Source organism: Zalophus californianus, chromosome 11 (assembly GCF_009762305.2).
Source record: "Zalophus californianus isolate mZalCal1 chromosome 11, mZalCal1.pri.v2, whole genome shotgun sequence".
Classification (NCBI taxonomy): Eukaryota; Metazoa; Chordata; class Mammalia; order Carnivora; family Otariidae; genus Zalophus; species Zalophus californianus.
The window spans coordinates 17,284,525-17,302,909 of NC_045605.1; the positions used below are offsets into that span (position 1 = coordinate 17,284,525).

Below are 18,385 nucleotides of genomic sequence, written 5' to 3' on the forward strand. Positions count from 1 at the left end.
ATTCTTAGGAAAGTGGGGGATGCTCCAGGGGAAGAGAGCTCAGCAAGGACAAGGTCTGAGCTGGAGACCAGCTTCAGCCTGGGCCACCAGGAGCTCTGGCACGTGACCTGCATACAGAGTTGTTCCCCTGGTCCCCTGTGTGGGTTTGTCATTGGCCAAGAGCTACCCTTGGGGTGGAGGGGGCAATGGAGTGGGGTCATAACCTTCTGGGCTTCCAATCGGCCAAGACCAGCTGTGAGTTATCATTAGCCCACAGTCACGGTGGCTGAGGATGAGGGCCCCGGGCAGGATCCAGAAAGTACCATCACACTTTCAGGAAAGAAAATGGCACAACTTGGTCCATTTGGGGAACTGCAAAGCGTTGAGTATTGCTGGACTAGGGGAAGTAAGTGAGTTGGGTCTGAGAGATGTGGGAGTAGCTCCTGGAGAGCCCTTTGTGATCTGCCATGTGTATGAGACTCAAGCCATGAAGAAGGTATCGGATTAATGGCTTTCAATTGCGTTAAAAGATGCTGGAGTGGCAGTGGAGAGTGAAGGGAGGAGAGGGGTAATACCAGAGCAAGAAGACCAGTCAGGAGAATATGCAGTAGTCAAGGTGAAGGTGGTGAGGGTCTGAACCACAGCAGCAGCCGTGGGGACGGGGGCTGTCGGATACGAGAGAGATTAAGGTCAGAAGGGAAGGCATTTCTGGTCAGGGAGCAGTGTTGGCAGCCACCTGCCTCTCTGGAGAGGGAGACCTGCTCTCCTGGCCCTCACGTAGTCTTATTTCCTGTCATGTACCCACCCAGCCCAGGGCTATAGGATTTGGCTCATCTGAATCAAAACAGGGCAGTGCAAGGGCAATGCACTTCCAGGGTTGTATGTTAAGGGATTTCCTTGTTTTACGAATGAAAAATACATGAGGGGAAACATGTGTCAAGGGCTCTCTCAGCATGAGGCATTGTGCTGGGCACCCAGTGGGGAGCGAGGGAAAGACGGAGATAAAGATCAATAAAGTGTGGTTCCTGCCCTCGAGTTGCTCATGATCTTGTAGGTGAGACAGAAATGTAGACAACTAACCATAATATAAGGCAGATTGTGATGCGTGCTTCCACAGCGGTACACACGTGCTTGATCTTGGCCAAAGGTGAAAAGGAACACAAGTATAAATAACATTCTGGTTGCCCATATGAGGGAGTGATTAATTCTCACCACAGGCTCAAATAGTCTTGCTTTACAGAAGAGACGACACTGGAGCAGGGTCTGGGGGGAGAGAGAGGGCGGTTGATGGGTGAGGAATGGCATCCTAGGTAGAAGGACCAGCAAATGCAAGTCATTCTTCAGGGGGTGGAAAAAAACAATCCCAAAGGAATGAATAAACTGGGGTTTACCTAAAACAAAACCACAATACATCTGGAAGTAGAAACACTGGAGTTCTACATTTTGGTATTTTAGTCTAAACTTTAATTGAATTCTTATTACCCTCTCATTACCTTGGAGAAAACAGTTTGAACTCCTGGGGGGAAATGATGCTATGTAAACAGAAGGCACCGAAATAAATAGGTATATTAGCGTACAAAGGATAGTCATTTAAGTCTGTTCAGATCCTGATAATAATAGTTGACTGACATCAACGACACTACTTGCCAAGATTACGTTCAACCTGCTCCGACCGCCCTCTGGGGCTGCCACTCTTGAGACGGATCGTCCAGAGAGGTGGGTGTTCTCTGGGCCAACCGTGTTTCTCTCCCGCAACCCTCTCTCTCCTGTAGGTCAACAATGAACGCTTGTATCTGCCCCTGAAGCTGGGACAAGGGAAAATAAATATCTTTTCCTTTGGCTTCCACGTGGTGGTGGAGACGGAGTTTGGCCTCAAGGTCGTGTATGACTGGAAGAGCTTCCTGTCGGTCACAGTCCCCCGGAGCATGCAGAATGGCACGGTCGGCCTGTGTGGCCGCTATAACAGCAACCCCGAAGATGATCTGGAGATGCCCATGGGTCTGCTTGCTTCCAGCATCAGTGAGTTTGGGCAGAGCTGGGTGAAGAGGGACACCTTTTGCCAGGTTGGCTGTGGGGATCACTGCCCTTCATGCGCCAAGGTGGAAGTGTTCTCCAAGGTGCAGCAGCTGTGCAACCTGATCCCCAACCAGAATGCCGGCTTCACCAAGTGTCACAGCAAAGTGGACCCCGCCTTCTTCTACAAGAACTGCCTGTTTGACTCTTGCATTGATGGGGGCGCGGTACAGACCGCCTGCAGCTGGCTGCAGAACTACGCCAGCACCTGCCAGACTCAGGGGATCGCCGTGACTGGCTGGAGGAATTACACGTCCTGCTGTGAGTCCTTCCCCCTCCCTCTCTCCTCGGTTGCTCTGGGCAGGCCACTATTCTAGCTCCACAGAAGTCCACGGAGCAGAGCCCTCTAAGGATATGCCCTTGGAATTGAGTTTGACCTCTGAAACAAGATGTGTAACCTCCCAGAGCTTCCATTTCCTTATCCGTAAAATAGGAATAACACCCCCTATTTCATGTGTTGCTCTGGAGATGAAATAAGACCGCGTGCCTAAAGCACAGAGCACCATATATGGCATTTAGACTCGGCAAGGGCACAACAATTTTAAGAAAGGACTAACGGAGGGAAGAGTGAGTTAGTAGGTTAGTTTGTTCGAGAACCTCATGGGCCATCACGGCGCTGGTAATTTACATGCTTTCTCTAAGTGTGCTCTTCTGTTGGATTCATATATGTCAAGTATCCGTCTTTGTGTTTACAAAACATAGCAGAATGTTAAAAGCATGAGAAAGAGAATTAGAGCCCCTGGATTCTAGCTTTGCTCTGTCCTTAAGTGTTGGTGTGACCTTGGAGCAATTTGCTTTTCCTCCCTGGTTCTTAGTTTCCCCCGATGATGCTTTGATAATGCTGCTGCCTACACCCTTTATGCTACAGAAACATCCAGAAGATCAAATTAGGTAGTTGAAAGCATAACACACTGTACGCATGCCAAGTGGTGTTGCTGTTATATTAACGGTTTGCTCTGAGCCAAGCCCAGTGCTAAATGCTTTATCAACATTATCTCGTTTATTCTCCTCAGTAACCCAATTAGTCAGGGAGAAACAGAGACTCAGAGGAGTTAAATAACTTGCCTAAGGTCATACAATCTCAGTGGCAAAGTCAGGATGCAACCTTCTAACCCCAAAGCTCATGCTGTCAACTCATATACACTGTACTGGTGTGTTATGTACTGGAATAATTTGTCTGCATTGAGCACATCATAATAGGAAAAGATTGGGCGGAGAAACCACTAGTGGTCTTTGGCCAGTCTGCCGTGGTCCATTTTCCCATCTCGATCTCATTAGCGACAGCAAATTTCTTCTAGGCCTAAGTGTATGAAAAGGTTACAAATGGATGCTGAACGCACAGAACTCTAAATAAGTGATCCAGTGGGGGTCCCAGAGAATAAACTCCCTTTCCTTCCTGGAAAAGGAGGGGTTTCGATGAAAACCCAGAACCAGGGTTGTCGTTTAATGTTCCCATGGCTGGTTTCCATCCCACATAATTGGATTCCCGTAGATTGGGGGTGGGGGGGGAAGGACGGGAGGAAGTAGAGAGAGGGAGGGAAAGATGCTAATACCATTTCAGCCAGGCTTGGTCCCTGAGTGAGAGGTTGTGGGGATGATGCCAGCAGGAGTCACTGTCCCAGACGAATTGGCCTCTGGTGACTGCAATGAAATAAATATGCCTATAAAAAAGTCAGGGTCTGGATAAGTCCCCAGAGCTACTCTGGATTCATTGGGGTCAGCACGGGGGAGCCAGAGAGCTTGCCTTCACCTAAATCAGAAAACCAGGCTTGGGACCCGGGGACCTAGGTACCTTGTGGGATGGGGAAACTCTACTGGGAAAGAGCCTGCCTGCTTCCTCCTGAGACTTTCTGTAAGGAGTTCTCTCTTTTCCTGTAGCCAGGTTGAACTACTCCCTGGGGCAGCTGGGTTGGGGGTCAGGACATAGTGGATGCCAAAAACCATTGCTTCTAGCTGCCGTGCACAGGGAAATCATAGGCAAGAACTGTTTGTAGAGGGGGCTAATGTCAGGAACTCTCACCTTAAATGACAGTTCTCAATTGTTGTCACTCATGGGAAGGAAAAGGAATTGTGTTGGGAAGCCTCTTCCTTACCCGGGAGGAAGAAAATGCCCCTACCTCTATCAAGTTTGGACCCATAGGGCTAAAAATGGTGCAGGATTGGGAAACAGTTTTGAAAAGGAAGGCTCTGTAGGATATGAAGACCATTTTTTCTTGTTCTTCTGCCTCTCCACAAGCAACCCTTCCCTCTCCCTTCCTCAAGTTCTACACAGACATGGGTTGCCTCCTTTATATATAGTAATGGGGAGCTCTATCCAAGGCACTCAAAGCAGAGTCTGTCCTGCTTCACCCTTGGCCTTGGGCCCCATCCCTGCCTAGACCAGCTGCCTTCCAGCAGGGCTGAGGCTAGGATGCATGAGGCCAGTTAGACCTCCCCCGACCTTGGCATTTCAGGACGGGGGCAAAGATCCGAAAGAGAGTTCCTGAGGAGATAGATGCTGGTAATGACTGGGGAAAAAAAAGAAATGCTAAAATAAGAGAAAAAATTATACTTTAAAGAAGGTATGTGGGTGGGGATGGGGGGCGGGCACAGTTGGAGGCAGCTGAGTTTTCCATTTTGAATTTCAGAAGCAGAGAAAAGCTGCAGGAGACTGAGTTCTAACTCAGCCGTTCCATCTGAGAGACTGGTGAACACAGAAAGCCTGTCTTCAACAGGGTGGTCTGTGACCACAGGGGACGTGGCGTGAATGTCTGAGAAGTGAGGGCAGGGTTCACGTCCCCCCAACCCCCAAGAATTAGTCCAATTCAACACTCACATGTTGAGATATGAGACACAGTGTTTTCAGGAGGAAAACGGGGTAATCGGAACGTCAAACTTACCCCTTATTGGTGACAAGGCAGAGTGCTGTTCTTTTTCAATGATATTGGCTGTTCCTATCAATGGGATAATTTATTACCCAATTACCATATTTGTAAATGCTTTGGAAAACTTCACCCAAGTTGAACAAATAGGTTTAGAGGGGGAGAGGGAGGTCCATTGTCTTAATTACTAACCCCTCCTTAAAATTCATTCAGCTGAGTCTGTCATTTCTTCAGCCCCTTAATGGGGGACTTAAATTAGCGCTGTAGGTGATAAGAGTACAGTGAGCCACAGGAGAGGAAAATCATCAATGCCTAACAGTGACTTGTGCCCGGAACTGTTCTAAGTGCGATATGAGTCCTCGCTCAGAGTCTCCGCCCAGCCATCCCGTAAAGCAGGTGCCATTAATAGTCCCATTTTCTAGAGGAGGAAAGTGAAGCTCTGAGGAAGGTCGGAACTTTCCCAAGGGAAGTGGCTACCGGCAGTGCTCTTTCCACTGGGTGGTGCTGCCTCTCTGACCCTGGGCAGATCCCGGACCCTGGGGACTGGCTCCCCACCCCACCCCCCGCCCAAACCGATGCTGCAGGGGAGTGTACAGGACCCCTGTACAAGATCAGTTCTGTGGGGTTGTCTTCCAACTTTGGTAGGCCACTGTGAGGATTAAGTGGGATGATGTCCCACGCTTGACACCCGGTGAGTGCTCAGTCAGAGCTGAGTATCATTTTCATTTTCCCTTTCTTATTCAGAGTCCTGGATCCCAAGTCTGGTCATTAGGGGTTCTCTTACAGATTTCTCTGCAGATCCAATAAATTCTTGTTGAATAAATTCTTCTCCTACAATTGTTCCTACTATTAACAGCAGAAGCTGTTGTTGAAGTACCAGGCAGTGGACTAGCAGCTTTGCAAAATACACCTCATTTTATCTTAACAGCTACTTGGTGAGGGAGATCTTATTTGCACTTGACAGAGGAGGAAATGGGTTTTGAGAAAGTAGGTAACCTGCTCAGGTGACAGCGCTAGTTAGCGGCAGATCCAGGACTCAAACCACTCAGCCCAATTCCACAGCCCTTGTCTGCTGCATTGTACTGCATCACTTTTCAGGGGGATCCGTCATCCTGCCCCCCCACCCCCAAGGCACAAAGGCTAAAGAAATCAGTGTCCTGGCCCCAACAATAGTCACCTTCGGGACCACAGTGGAAATCCAGGGGTAGAGCCATCATCCCCCATAGCTCTCGGTACTTCATTTGCGGGGAGAAAATCAGTATTAGTTTTAAAGTTTGTTCTCAAGAATCAAATGTTTATTAATCCTACCTGCCCTATTGTCAGGACTGTTTTGGGTGCCATGGAAAAATCCGAAGTACAAAATGGGTTATAGTCTAGTTGGGGAAATGGGACCAGCATACTTGGAACAATGGGCATCTCTAAATAGCTGGTGTACCTTCTCGGATATTAAAATGTGTTGTAGAGCTTCAGTAACAAAACCAAGTTAACACTGGGATATGAATAGAAAGATCAACCAGTGGGAAGATGAGAAAAATCCAGAAATAGGGCCCAAACACTAAAGAGAAATTAGTATTCCATAAAGCTGGTATTTCAAATTACTGGGGGAAACAAAATGTATTCTTTAATAAATAGGCAAGGGACAAAGGACAGGAAGAAGGGGGGAAATAGCTAAATCCCCACTTTACTTCTCACTCAAAAATAAAATCCAGACAGAACCAGGATCAAACATAAAAATGTCAGTTATAACAGTACTAGGAGAAGACAAAGGCATTTTTGTTTTGTATTTGGTAATCTTGCAGTAGAGAGGGCCTTTCTAAGCAAAACGCCCAAAGCCAGAAGAAAAACCTGATAAATTCGACAACTTTAAAAATTTAAATTTCCACATGGCAAAAACATAATCAAATAGAGGTTCCCCCGCCAAAAAAAGAAGAAGCAATTTAAAAGCCAAACAGTAAATACTTTGTAACACATGACAGACAGAAGTCTATTTTTAATTTTTTAAAAAGCTTTTACAATGTAGTATGAAAAAAAATTCAACACCAAAAATGCGCAGGAGGACACCGAAAGGCAGTTCACAGAAGAAGACATACAAATGGATTATAAGCAAGTGAAAAGCTGATCAGCCCCACGAAGAATTGCAAACTAAGTCAGGATATACTTTTTTTTTTTTTTCAATCTTTTTCATTGCGGCAAAATACACAGAACATGAAATTTATGTTCTGAAACATTTTAAGCTTACAGTTCCGTGACATTAAGTACTCGCATTGTTGCATTCACATTGTTGTGCGACCTCCACCACCATCACTCTCCAGAACTCTTTTTTTTTAAACTTTTTATTTATTTATTTATTCATGAGAGACAGAGAGAGAGAGGCAGAGGGAGAAGCAGGCTCCCAAGGAGCAGGGAGCCCGATGTGGGACTCGATCCCAGGACCCTGGGATCATGACCTGAGCTGAAGGCAGATGCTTAACCATCTGAGCCACCCAGGCGCCCTCCCCAGAACTCTTTTTATCTGGCAACACTGAAGCTCTGTACTCACGACACACGAACTCCTCACGCCCCAGCCTCTGGCAGCCGACTGTTCTGTTTTCTGTCGCTATGAACTTGAAGACTTCAGGTACCTCCTCTATGCGAACTCACACAGCATCTGTCTTTTGTGGATGGCTTATTTCACTTAGCATAATATCCTCAAGGTTCATTTATGTTGTGGTACATTGCAGAATTTCCTTCCTTTTTAAGGCTAATATTCCATTGTGTGTACAGACCACATTGGCTTATCCATTCATCCATCCAGCGATGCCTGGAGTGCTTTCATGTTTTTGCTCTTGTGAAAAATGCTGCTATGAACATAAGCATATAAAGGTCTCTTTGAGGAACTTCTTTCCAATTTTTTGAGTGTATATCTAGAAGTGGAATTGCTGGATCCCATGATAATTCTATTTTTAATTTTTTGAGGAACCGCCATATTGCTTCCCACAGCAGCTGTACCATTTTCCATTCCCACCAAAGTGCACAAGGGTTCCGATTTCTCCGCATCTTTGCCAACACTGGGTTTTCTGAGTTTTTTAAATAGTAGCCATCCTACTGAGTGTGAGGTGGTTTTTCATTGTAGTTTTGATCTTTATTTCCCTGATGATTAGTGATGTTAAACATATTGCCATGTGCTTACTGGCCATTCGTATATCATCCTCTCTGGAGAAATGTCTATTCAAGTCATTTGTCCATTTTTGAATCAAGTTTTTGTTGTGGTGGTTGTGTTGAGTTTTACGAGTTCTCTATATATTCTGGGTAGTAATCCCATATATATAAATGTGTGTGTGTGTGTGTATATACATATATACACACACATATATATGGGATTGAGATATGTATATGTCATATTTATGTATGACATTTAACCCTTCACATTTCCAAGGGTCAGAAGGTTTGGTGCTAAACAGTCAGCGAGGATGTGTGAAAATAAACCTCCTCACGTAGCACTGGCAGGAGGATGAATTGGCACAGCCTCTTTAGAGGGCGATTCGGTTGCATCCATCAAAAATTTAAACGTACGAACCCTTTGACCCAGTAATTCCACTTCCAGGATTTTATTATACAGAATCATTTACTCATGAGATCAAGGATATATGTCTATGGATGTTCACTGCAGCATCATCATAAACACAGAAAATATACATAACAGGTAGCAGTGCAAAAACTGTAATTCAAGGGTAATGGAAGGAATACCAACATGAAAAAGCAATGAGCGGGAAAATATGTATATTATGCTCCCATTCATGTGAAAAAAATGGGAATGGAATACACACGTGCATGCACATGCGAATGCACACGCGCGTGCACGCACACACACACACACACACACACCTGGATACGTATATGCATAGAAGATTTCTAGAAGACTCAACTCTAATTTGTTACCAGAGGTTGCTTTTCTGTTGCACTTTTACTTGTATGGCTTACATTGTCTATCACAGGCAGGTAGTACCTTTTAAATTAAATGTTTAAAAAATATATATAGTAGATGGTGATATTGGTTACATGAATCTATACATGTAAAATCCATAGAACTGTGCACCAAAAAAGTCCATTTTTACCATTAAGTAGTATAAAAAATAAAATGTGCCCCAAATGTATACTGTATATGGTATAGAGAAGTTCCAACATAATAGTACTCATGCTTTTCATTTACATTGATTAAAATAATAGCCTCTATAGAACTTTTAAGCAAACCTGTCTTTAGTGATTAGCTAACACTAAACACTTATGTGCTAAGCGCTATTCCAGCCACTCAGGCTCACATAATTCTTCCCCCGACCCCAGCTATGAAGTAGGTGCTGTAAGTATGTGCATTTCACAGGAAAGGAGCTGGGGGCCCAGAGAGGCTAAGTAACTGGCTCCAGCCTCCTGCAGCTGGCTCCAGAGTCAAGCTCTTCACCAGGACCCTACCTGCCTTCCCTAAGAGCATCCACGCACATTTGAAAATGGTAGAACATAGTTCACACACACACACTCACACATACACACAACACACATTTGCCTCCTCAGAAATCCAGGGGCTCAGGGGCCCCTTTTTGGACCGTCTATGCACTCCTGGCTTAGAAAAGATTCTGGGGAAGTTCTGGGGTGAAGGCGAGTTGCCATTGGTGTAAGGGTCGGGGGAGCTTTGCCAATAAGAGGGTCTCCACCTAGGACTAGAAGAGTGGGGAATTTGGGGAGCCCTAGAGGATGAGGAGGGCATGCACAAGGAAGACCAAGATGAGCGAGGGTCTAAAAGCGGCCATGAGGGGTGCCCAACTGAAGTTGAGATGCATGTCGGGAAGTGGGGTGAAGGTCACAGGTCAGGGCGCACCTCAAAAAAACACGGCTGAGCAGAGGACAAAGATCACATGAGGGAACTCCAGTAACCTCATCCGCTCTGTGGTCCACCGTTTTAAGCAGGAATGAGTCGGATGGAGGCTTTCCAGAAGCAGAGGGAGTCGTAGTGAGAAAGTGGCACGGCTCACCCCCCGCCAGGCCTCCCGGAGTGGGCGAAGCCGTGGCCGGAAGGAAACCGCGCTCGGTCCTTGTGAGCGGGCGAGGCCTGACATGTGTCTTGTGTTCTAGCCGTCACCTGCCCTCCCAACAGCCACTATGAGAGCTGCGTGAGTGTGTGTCAGCCGCGCTGTGCTGCCATCCGCCTCAAGAGCGACTGCAACCACTACTGCGTGGAGGGCTGTCAGTGTGACGCGGGCTACGTCCTCAACGGCAAGAGCTGCATCCTGCCCCACAGCTGCGGCTGCTACTCGGATGGCGAATACTACGAGGTAGGCGGCCCAGCCCTACCCGTCCCTCCTTGTCCGCTCAGATTTCCCTCCGACCCCAAGAGCTTGGTCACGGTTGACCAGTCCTCCCCCTTGGTTAGGAGAAGGGGGTGCTTGTCTGCAGGGAGGTGGGACAGGGCAAGGAGGCTAAGGAGAGGTCGGGTGAGGCCCTTGCTCACTGAGGAGCGGATGAGGAAATGTGCTTGGGCCTCAGTCCCTTCCTGTCCTTGGCACTGGGAGGCCTCCTACACTTGCCCACGCTCTCCACTAGCATTTGCGTTTCTCTCCCTGCCATGCCTTTCTCTAGGCCCTTCTGATTTCCTGTCCTGTAAATCTCAATGAAAGCTTCTGGGGTGGCTATAGTTGGGAAATATGGTGGCTGTGAATCTGACATTTGCATCTATCTGTCTTAGCTAAGGACATTTTTAACTGGAAAATATGGCGCTCGAGGCCAAGAGGAATGGCCTTCCTTCTTCGGGCTATTGAAGCTCCATGAAAGCATGTGAAGGCTACCATCTCCCCATATGCCATTTGTCGCTCTGGGACCGTTCCCCCAGCGAGCTCTATCTGGACTGCTTAATGCTGTGCCTCCCACATTCTGCCCTCTGCTTCCCTCTCTATGGGGGCTTCAGCAGAGAGCTGATGAAGATGCCCTTTGTAGATGCCACTCAGTAAAACCTTGTGTAACAGCTCGCTGAATCATTTACTTTTTGTACTTTGAAATCTTTCTTTATGTGCCGTAATACTAAGCTAGAAAAGGTCTTGCCTAGACAAAGTATTTAGTCTGTGGTTCTGCCTCAAGCCCAGTCTCTGCTTAAATGACGCACACATCTCACATTGGTGAGGAGGGAGGTAAAGCTGTAAGTATCGAGGACCTGCTATCTGCAGGTCTCTGTGCTAGAGGTGCTGCTGGGGATGAGAAAGCCTGTCCCCTGCCTTGAGGAACTTAAAAGTCTATTCGGGAGAGAGAAACGTGCAGGTTAAAGAACAAGAGAACGGTTACAAAATAACATATCAATGAGTGAAAAGTAATACCCTACAGAACTAATCAATTTTAAATGAAAAAGAATAGCAGCACTTTAAAAAAAAATCTAATTGGACCGTCTGGATTGGAAATAAATTAGGCAAAAAATAAAAAAGGTCTCCTTTTTGTAAAAATGCATCGCCTCGTTCAAGAACCATCAGGTTGACTTTATTCTGAGAGTAAATAAAAGAAAGGGAATGTGGGGATTGCTTTAGGTTCATGTTCAGTGGGAAATCTGCTTCAGTGTAGGAAGACAGAAGTGGGGCAGAGGATTAGGAAAGTAATCAAGGAAGACTTCCGGGGAGAGGTGGGTTTAGCTCTTAGGAATACCGCTTATTTGAAAGGCAAAGGCAGACCTTGTGAGAAAAAAATAACAAAATAACAATTTTTCTCACAGAGTCGGAGGAGAGATAACCCGACTCAAAGCTGAAAAAGCACTCTTGCAATCTCTGCTCCCGGATCCAGAGACTTACTGAAGAGTCTGCATCCATTAGGGGTGTCATGCACCCCTCAACAGGGATGCCGGGTGTCCGTGGCATCATGGAACGGAGCCGGGTTTGAGCCTCGCTGAACCACACCGCTGGTGGTGGGACACTGAGCAAGCTGTGTCATTTCCCTGAGCTTCGGGTGCCCTCGCCATGAAATATGGCTCTAATACCAGCACCGTACGGTTGTTGTAGAAATAATCTCCGCCAGGTTCCTCGCCTCGTGCCTGGCACCTACCAGCTCAGTAATTGGGAGATGCTATTGTGTTTGTTGTTTTTAGTCCCTTGAGTAGCATTTTGTCAATAAAAAAATCCAGGCGTGTTAATGAAATGAGGCATATAAAAGCCCTTGGAACTCTCAGGAAATGCAGGTAGAGAGAGCTCTCCGCAGCTATTAGCACTATAAACATGATTACCCGATTTTTATCAGAAAGTCAGTGGGTTTTGACAACGGCTTCTATCTGGAAAGTAGCAAACTTACAGAACAAATAATCCACATCTCCTTGCCACTTTTCAAACAAGCTTGGGGGCTTGGTTATACAACAAATTTCTTTGGAAATAAAGGGAGAACACATCTAGCCATTAGCATGTAAGGGTACTCACCCAGCTGTCATTACCAGGTCTAATTAAGGTAAAGAAAGCCACGCTGTGCCCAGTGACTTCCCTGTGAAGCTAGCTTCATGATCAGGTTCTCCTGGGGGATGAGTTATTTACCCTTTATCATATCCACATATGCCAGGTTATTTTTCTCTTTCTGCCCATGTAATGTCTGACTTCTTATCAGAGAGAGGCCAGACCATCCACTCAATTATTCTGCAAATCTGATAAGAGAAACCAAGTCAATTTGCAAGGCGGCTGGCATCCAGAATATTTTTCAGGTCTGGAAGGAGGGAAGCCTTGGTTCCAGGAATAACTTCACTTTGAGGACGAAAGAATCAGCAGTAGCATCTTGACGTGCACTGCACTGAGAAAACTTGTCCTGGAGATCTTGTTCTCTATCTATTTACCTTTGAATCTGATCATTATTGGTATGTGATAGCTGGGATTTTGATAAGTCTATCCATGAAGCCGGAAACAGTGACCAGACAGAAGCAAAGGCCTTCTTGTGCCTAGTTGACACATCTCTGGAGAGTGCTGTTCTGGTCAGTTGAATTAGTACCTACATCACAGGTCTTTCGAAGTGGTCTACTTGTTGAGACCACACCCCACCTGGACCATCATGACCAATTTCCAGCTGTTCCCTGGAGTTCTCAATCTAGAACAAGGGCAAGTTCAAGAGCACAAACTCCACCAAGTACAATTGGGTCTACAGATGATTGCTTGTTTGGGGAAGAATAGGAAATTAAAGGCTGCCACCATGGAATATAGACTTTGCTACTGGTATTTTATGTAACTATGTAATTTCTCACCTTCTCAAAGAGGATGAGTGGCTCTTCTCCAGTAAGAACAGCATCTACGGTTTATTGAGTGCCTACGCTACGCCAGGAAACGTGCCTTATAAGGTCTTATTTAATTTAATCTTCAGGGCTGCCCTGCAAGACTGTATTATTACCTCCAATTGAGATCTGAGCAAACGGAGGCTCTGGGAGGTTGGTAGTGTTCCTCAGGGTGGACACGTAGAGTCCAGGGCTGGAACTGAAGCCCAGAACCTCCCTGTTCTCTAGATCCCTCCTTTCAGAACACATAGGAATGGAGGTCCTTGCCACCACAGGAAATTCCAAGTAGGTAGGTAAAGACAAAGTTTGGAATGGCTGTACTCACTGAATGTTGAAATGACTCATCATAGGAAGTGGTTATAACTTTCTTTTAACCTAGTTAAGATCTGAAGGGCCACTTTTATCATTCTTGAGCGAACTGAAATTTCATCCTCGAGGTGGAGCTGGTACTTTCCTACCAAATATTTTTCCTCTTCACCTACTTCCTCTAACATCTAAACATTCACAGGTTGGCCGTGATTAGGTCTACAATCCAGCTGTATAAGGGTCCCATGTTCTTGACCGAAACCAATAAAGACTAAACTGCATGTTGGTCTGGCATCCAAGTGGCGTGGAACAGATGTCACATTTACACGGCAGCAAACCCCCTCCTGCTCGCTGTTGCAAATTCCAGCCCCCTTGGAGGGAGGCTAGCCCAGCCCCCAGCCCAGAACAGGGTCCAGATGGAGACGCCCCCAGGGGCGCCCGGAGGGGAGGGGCCCCCCCGGCCTGCCCACAGCCGGCATTTAACCCCCACCGCCTCTCTTGCAGCCCAAGCAGCTGTTCTGGAACAGCGACTGCACGCGGCGCTGCCGCTGCTTCCGGCGCAACCTGATCCAGTGCGACCCGCGCCAGTGCAAGTCGGACGAGGAGTGCGCGCTGCGCAACGGGGTGCGCGGGTGCTTCAGCACCAAGACCTCCTATTGCCTGGCGGCGGGCGGCGGCGTCTTCCGCACCTTCGACGGTGCCTTCCTCCGCTTCCCCGCCAACTGTGCCTTCGTGCTCTCCACCATCTGCCAGAAGCTGCCCGACATCTCCTTCCAGCTCATCATCAACTTCGACAAGTGGTCGGCGCCCAACCTCACCATCATCTCGCCCGTCTACTTCTACATTAACGAAGAGCAGATTCTCATCAACGACCGGAACACTGTCAAGGTGACAAGCCTGTGGTTGATTCTTAAGACACGCGCCCCGGAACAAGGGCCTGGCTAGGGGACCTTGTGGTTTTCCCGGATAACCCAGTTGGAGGATAGTAAGTTGTTCCTCCGCATGTGCCTTACACAGATGACCAGATTTTCAGGAATGAAAGTCTAAAGATTCTGCAGCATGAGAACCGGCCCCGTTTTGTCCTTCACTGACCCTTCCGGGGCCACTAATGACAGCGTGGGTGCTAATAGAGTCTCAGGTGATAAAATGGTAGACAAGTCAGCTTTGACTCTGGATGGATTTCCAAAAAGCATCTTGTTTGTTTTTAAGAGCCTTTAAAAGTATTCTTGGCTCTGCTCAGCTGTATCAAGATGAGCTCTTTCATTTCTGCTATCCTTTCTAAAAGCCAGGAGAAGGCAAGCATTTGCCTATAAAAATAACGACCTCGCTAAAAACCTGATGGAGCCATCCCCCACTATCAGAGGGCTCCATGATGACAGAGCAAGTGAAAGAAAATGGGAGGCTGCATACTGTGCATTTCTCTTAGGTTGGCCCTCCCTTAGCCTGGCTGGCTGGTCTCTGGTGAATCTTAGACTGACCTATTAAATAAATGTGAATCTCCAACCAACCCCCATAACTGATATGGCTCCCCAACTTGGATTCCTCCCGCCCCTTCCATGTAAGATATAATCTGCTCTGATAAACTCCTGAAAGCCACCTCCAGCCTCTCAGCTAAACCAGGCTGCTCACAAGCTGGCAGACCTGAAAGATGGCACCAGTCCCCAGTGCTGTGACTCCAGCTGGGGAGGGGCAGGTAGAGAGCCAGGACACACACATTAACGTTTTCCAGAATTAAGCATTATTGTGTGTATTCTGCTTTCTGCCACTGGCTCATTGCATTGAGCGTGTCTTTGGAAAATCATCAGATAGCTTAGTGTCCAACATTAGGCAAAAGACTGGCAGTATTTTGCAAGCTTAAAACGAAGAGTCTGGATTTTAATACTGGTTTTTAACTTCAGTGAAAGCTGCTACTGTTTTTGACACTCCAATTCTTCTTACAAATTGGCCCACATAGACACGACTGCATTGCTCCCGAATACAGGAGCTAGAAAGTCAAAATGACCACCCGAGAGAGCAAAACTGACATTATTGCTGAATAAAATACTCCAAGCTGGCCAAAATGGTAAAGAATCATATTGTCTAAAAGGCTTCTGCTTTTTTTTTTAAGAAACAAAAGTTACTAATAACTTGGGGGGGGGGGGATCAATTTATTTGGTAAGTACAGGAAAAGCACGTTATGTTCTGTCCTAAGGGCTAAGAAAAGAAACTGTTAGAAAGTAGGAGAATGATGAATGCAGAAAATACTGTGTCTATAGGACCTTTGGGGTGGGGGAGACCTCCAGTTTGGACCTTATACACAAGAAAACAATAAACATGGCAGTGATCCCCAGATTCATTTTAACCATGTTTGACACTCCTTCGCACAGGATTGGGATTTCATTTCAGTAATTGGTTTATGCTGGGGAAAGTTTTATACAAAAATCCAGCCATTTGTAGTGGGTTGTACTTTTATAATGTTTTCTTATCTTTCTGCCTCCACGTTTTGCTGCTTTGGGGGGAACTGAGGACAGTATGATGAGTAAATGCCTTTAAACTCTAAGGCAGTGTTCAGCAAGCTACAGAATTTGACCAAATCCACTTGCTGCCATTTTTTTTTAAATAAAGCTTTATTGGAATGCAGCCTCCTTAATTTAATTACATGTTGTCTATGGCTGTTTTCATGCCCTGAGAGCAGAGTTGAGTAGCAATAGAGATCATATAGCCCACAAAGCCTGTAAACATCTATAGTGGCCCTTGATAGGAACAACTGCCAACCCCTACTATAACTTACTTTCTCTCCCCCCTCTCCCACAGGTGAATGGCACACAAGTGAATGTTCCATTTATAACTGGGCTGGCAACCAAAATCTACAGCAGTGAGGGGTTCCTGGTGATAGACACCAGCCCTGACATCCAGATCTACTACAATGGTTTCAACGTCATAAAAATCAGCATCAGTGAGAGGCTGCAGAACAAAGTGTGTGGCCTCTGTGGCAACTTCAATGGGGACTTAACAGATGACTATGTGACCTTGCGGGGGAAGCCAGTGGTGAGCAGCGTGGTACTGGCCCAGAGCTGGAAAACCAATGGCATGCAGAAGAGGTGAGAGTTCCAGCTGCTAGACTTGGTGTCCCACACCCTCCCGTGTCCATGACAGGTGTTAATGAGGAATGCACTCTCTATCGTAGCACCACTCATCTCCTGCAAAGAGCTGAGCCCTAGGTCTTTGGAGTTTTCATGAGACAAATAGGCACAGCAGAGGCCTCAGTAATTTCTTGAATGGCAGAGGAAGGAACCGGGCTTAGATGATATGATTCCAAGTCTTCATGTCATCTAGCCCTTGGCCGAACAGAAGAGGGTGCCCAGGATTAAACCCTGAGGTCTTGACCAGCTGCCCACCTGCTGGGACTTGGGAGAAAAAGTCCCTTGCTTCCCAGGTCTGGGTCTAATTATGTGCCCGTGACTCCCACCAGAATGCAGGTAGAGTTTGGTAGAGATCAGGAAAGCCTTTTCAAAAATGGAAGTCACCAAAGTTATTATGAGACCCCTCTCTTGCCAGTTGAGATAGAATGAGTTAAACAAGTTATTCCAAAGTTACTTAATTCAGATTACCTCTGAGCTGCTGAATTTTGTAATACATTTCTGGATCTATAGATATGCTTCTTTTTCATGCTATTTCTTTGCTTTTATAAAGGTTCCATCCCTTGTACTTTAGCATCAGCTAAATGTCCAGATGGGGAAATGACGCAGGTATAAACAGAATACTATCTCATAAATTAGACGATCCTGAATTATAGGCCCCAGAGCTGGAAAAAACCTCAGGCAATATCTAGTCCAACCTCTTCCTTTTCTAGGTGAAATGGAAGCTAGAGCAGAATGAATTACATGAGGGGCCTGTAAGTGGCAAAGTCCAGAATCTCCTCCTGAGGGGTTATGATTCTGTTTGAGCTTCTCCCTTCCTTTTCTTCCTTTATAAACTGTTTCAGCTGGATACCAATTTTCTTGTGACAGTTTTGCTTTTGGTCTCTGGTAGCTATATGGGAAGTGGTTTAGAAGGCTTCTAGACAACTATTATACCAACTATCATTACTATTATTGATTAATAATAATAGTAACTCTCATTATTATTATGGTTGTTATTGGTTATTAAATCAATACCTGTTCATGGTTATTGTATCAATCCTATCGAAGGTTAACAGTTTTCATATCAGTATCTGCCTTTCGTCTGACACGTTGGCCACTGACCCATTATTTTAGTTTACCCTCACCTCTCCCAGCGATAGCAACAATAGGAATTACTGTGTCGCTTTCTTAGATGGATAGATTGAGGCCAGTAGCCCCTGATTCGCCTAAGATCACATAGCTAATTAGTGTTTGGAATCCGCATACTTCACTGACTTCCGGGTTAGCAGATGAGGTAACAGGTGGGGTCTTCCCTCCCCGCGGGGATCTCAGGGGGCTGTCTGGGTCTCGCTGCGTCTGACCAGACGTCTCACCTCTAGCTGCAACGAGCTGCAGTTCTCTCAGTACGCGGCCATGTGTGATAACGTGCACATCCAGAAGATGCAGGGTGACAGCTACTGCCTGAAGCTCACGGACATGAAGGGCTTCTTCCAGCCCTGCTACGGGCTTCTGGACCCCCTCCCCTTCTACGAGTCCTGCTACCTGGACGGTTGCTACAACCACCACAAGTCCCAGCTCTGTGGCTCCCTGGCAGCCTATGGGGAGTCCTGTCGCTCCTTCGGGATCCTCAGCACCGAGTGGATCGAGAAGGAGAATTGCTGTAAGAGAATTATTTTATCTCTGTGGGTTCTTTTCGAGCTAAGAGAACAGCCTTGCCGGCAACACCGCTTGGGCTAGGCCTGGCCGGCCGGCCTCCACCTTTAGCCATAGGTCTGCCCCCAGGCTTAAAGAGTTGAGAGCTACAGCAGAGATTCTGTGGG

General features: G+C 46.6%; 1 protein-coding gene across 2 annotated transcripts in view; it reads left to right on the top strand.

The window, feature by feature from the left end:
• The window catches only part of LOC113914199 (tubulin-specific chaperone cofactor E-like protein), a 177,291-nt gene that overhangs the window by 146,790 nt on the left and 12,116 nt on the right, over nucleotides 1-18,385 (top strand). Inside the window, exons 19-23 of one of the 2 annotated variants that reach the window (XM_035722684.1) lie at nucleotides 1,752-2,313; nucleotides 10,017-10,216; nucleotides 13,969-14,352; nucleotides 16,258-16,544; nucleotides 17,945-18,225. In XM_035722684.1, the coding sequence (XP_035578577.1) occupies nucleotides 1,752-2,313; nucleotides 10,017-10,216; nucleotides 13,969-14,352; nucleotides 16,258-16,544; nucleotides 17,945-18,225 (1,714 nt within the window). Of the gene's footprint in view, nucleotides 1-1,751; nucleotides 2,314-10,016; nucleotides 10,217-13,968; nucleotides 14,353-16,257; nucleotides 16,545-17,929; nucleotides 18,226-18,385 lie in introns of both variants that reach the window. The other variant, XM_027579201.1, reaches the window with a different exon arrangement.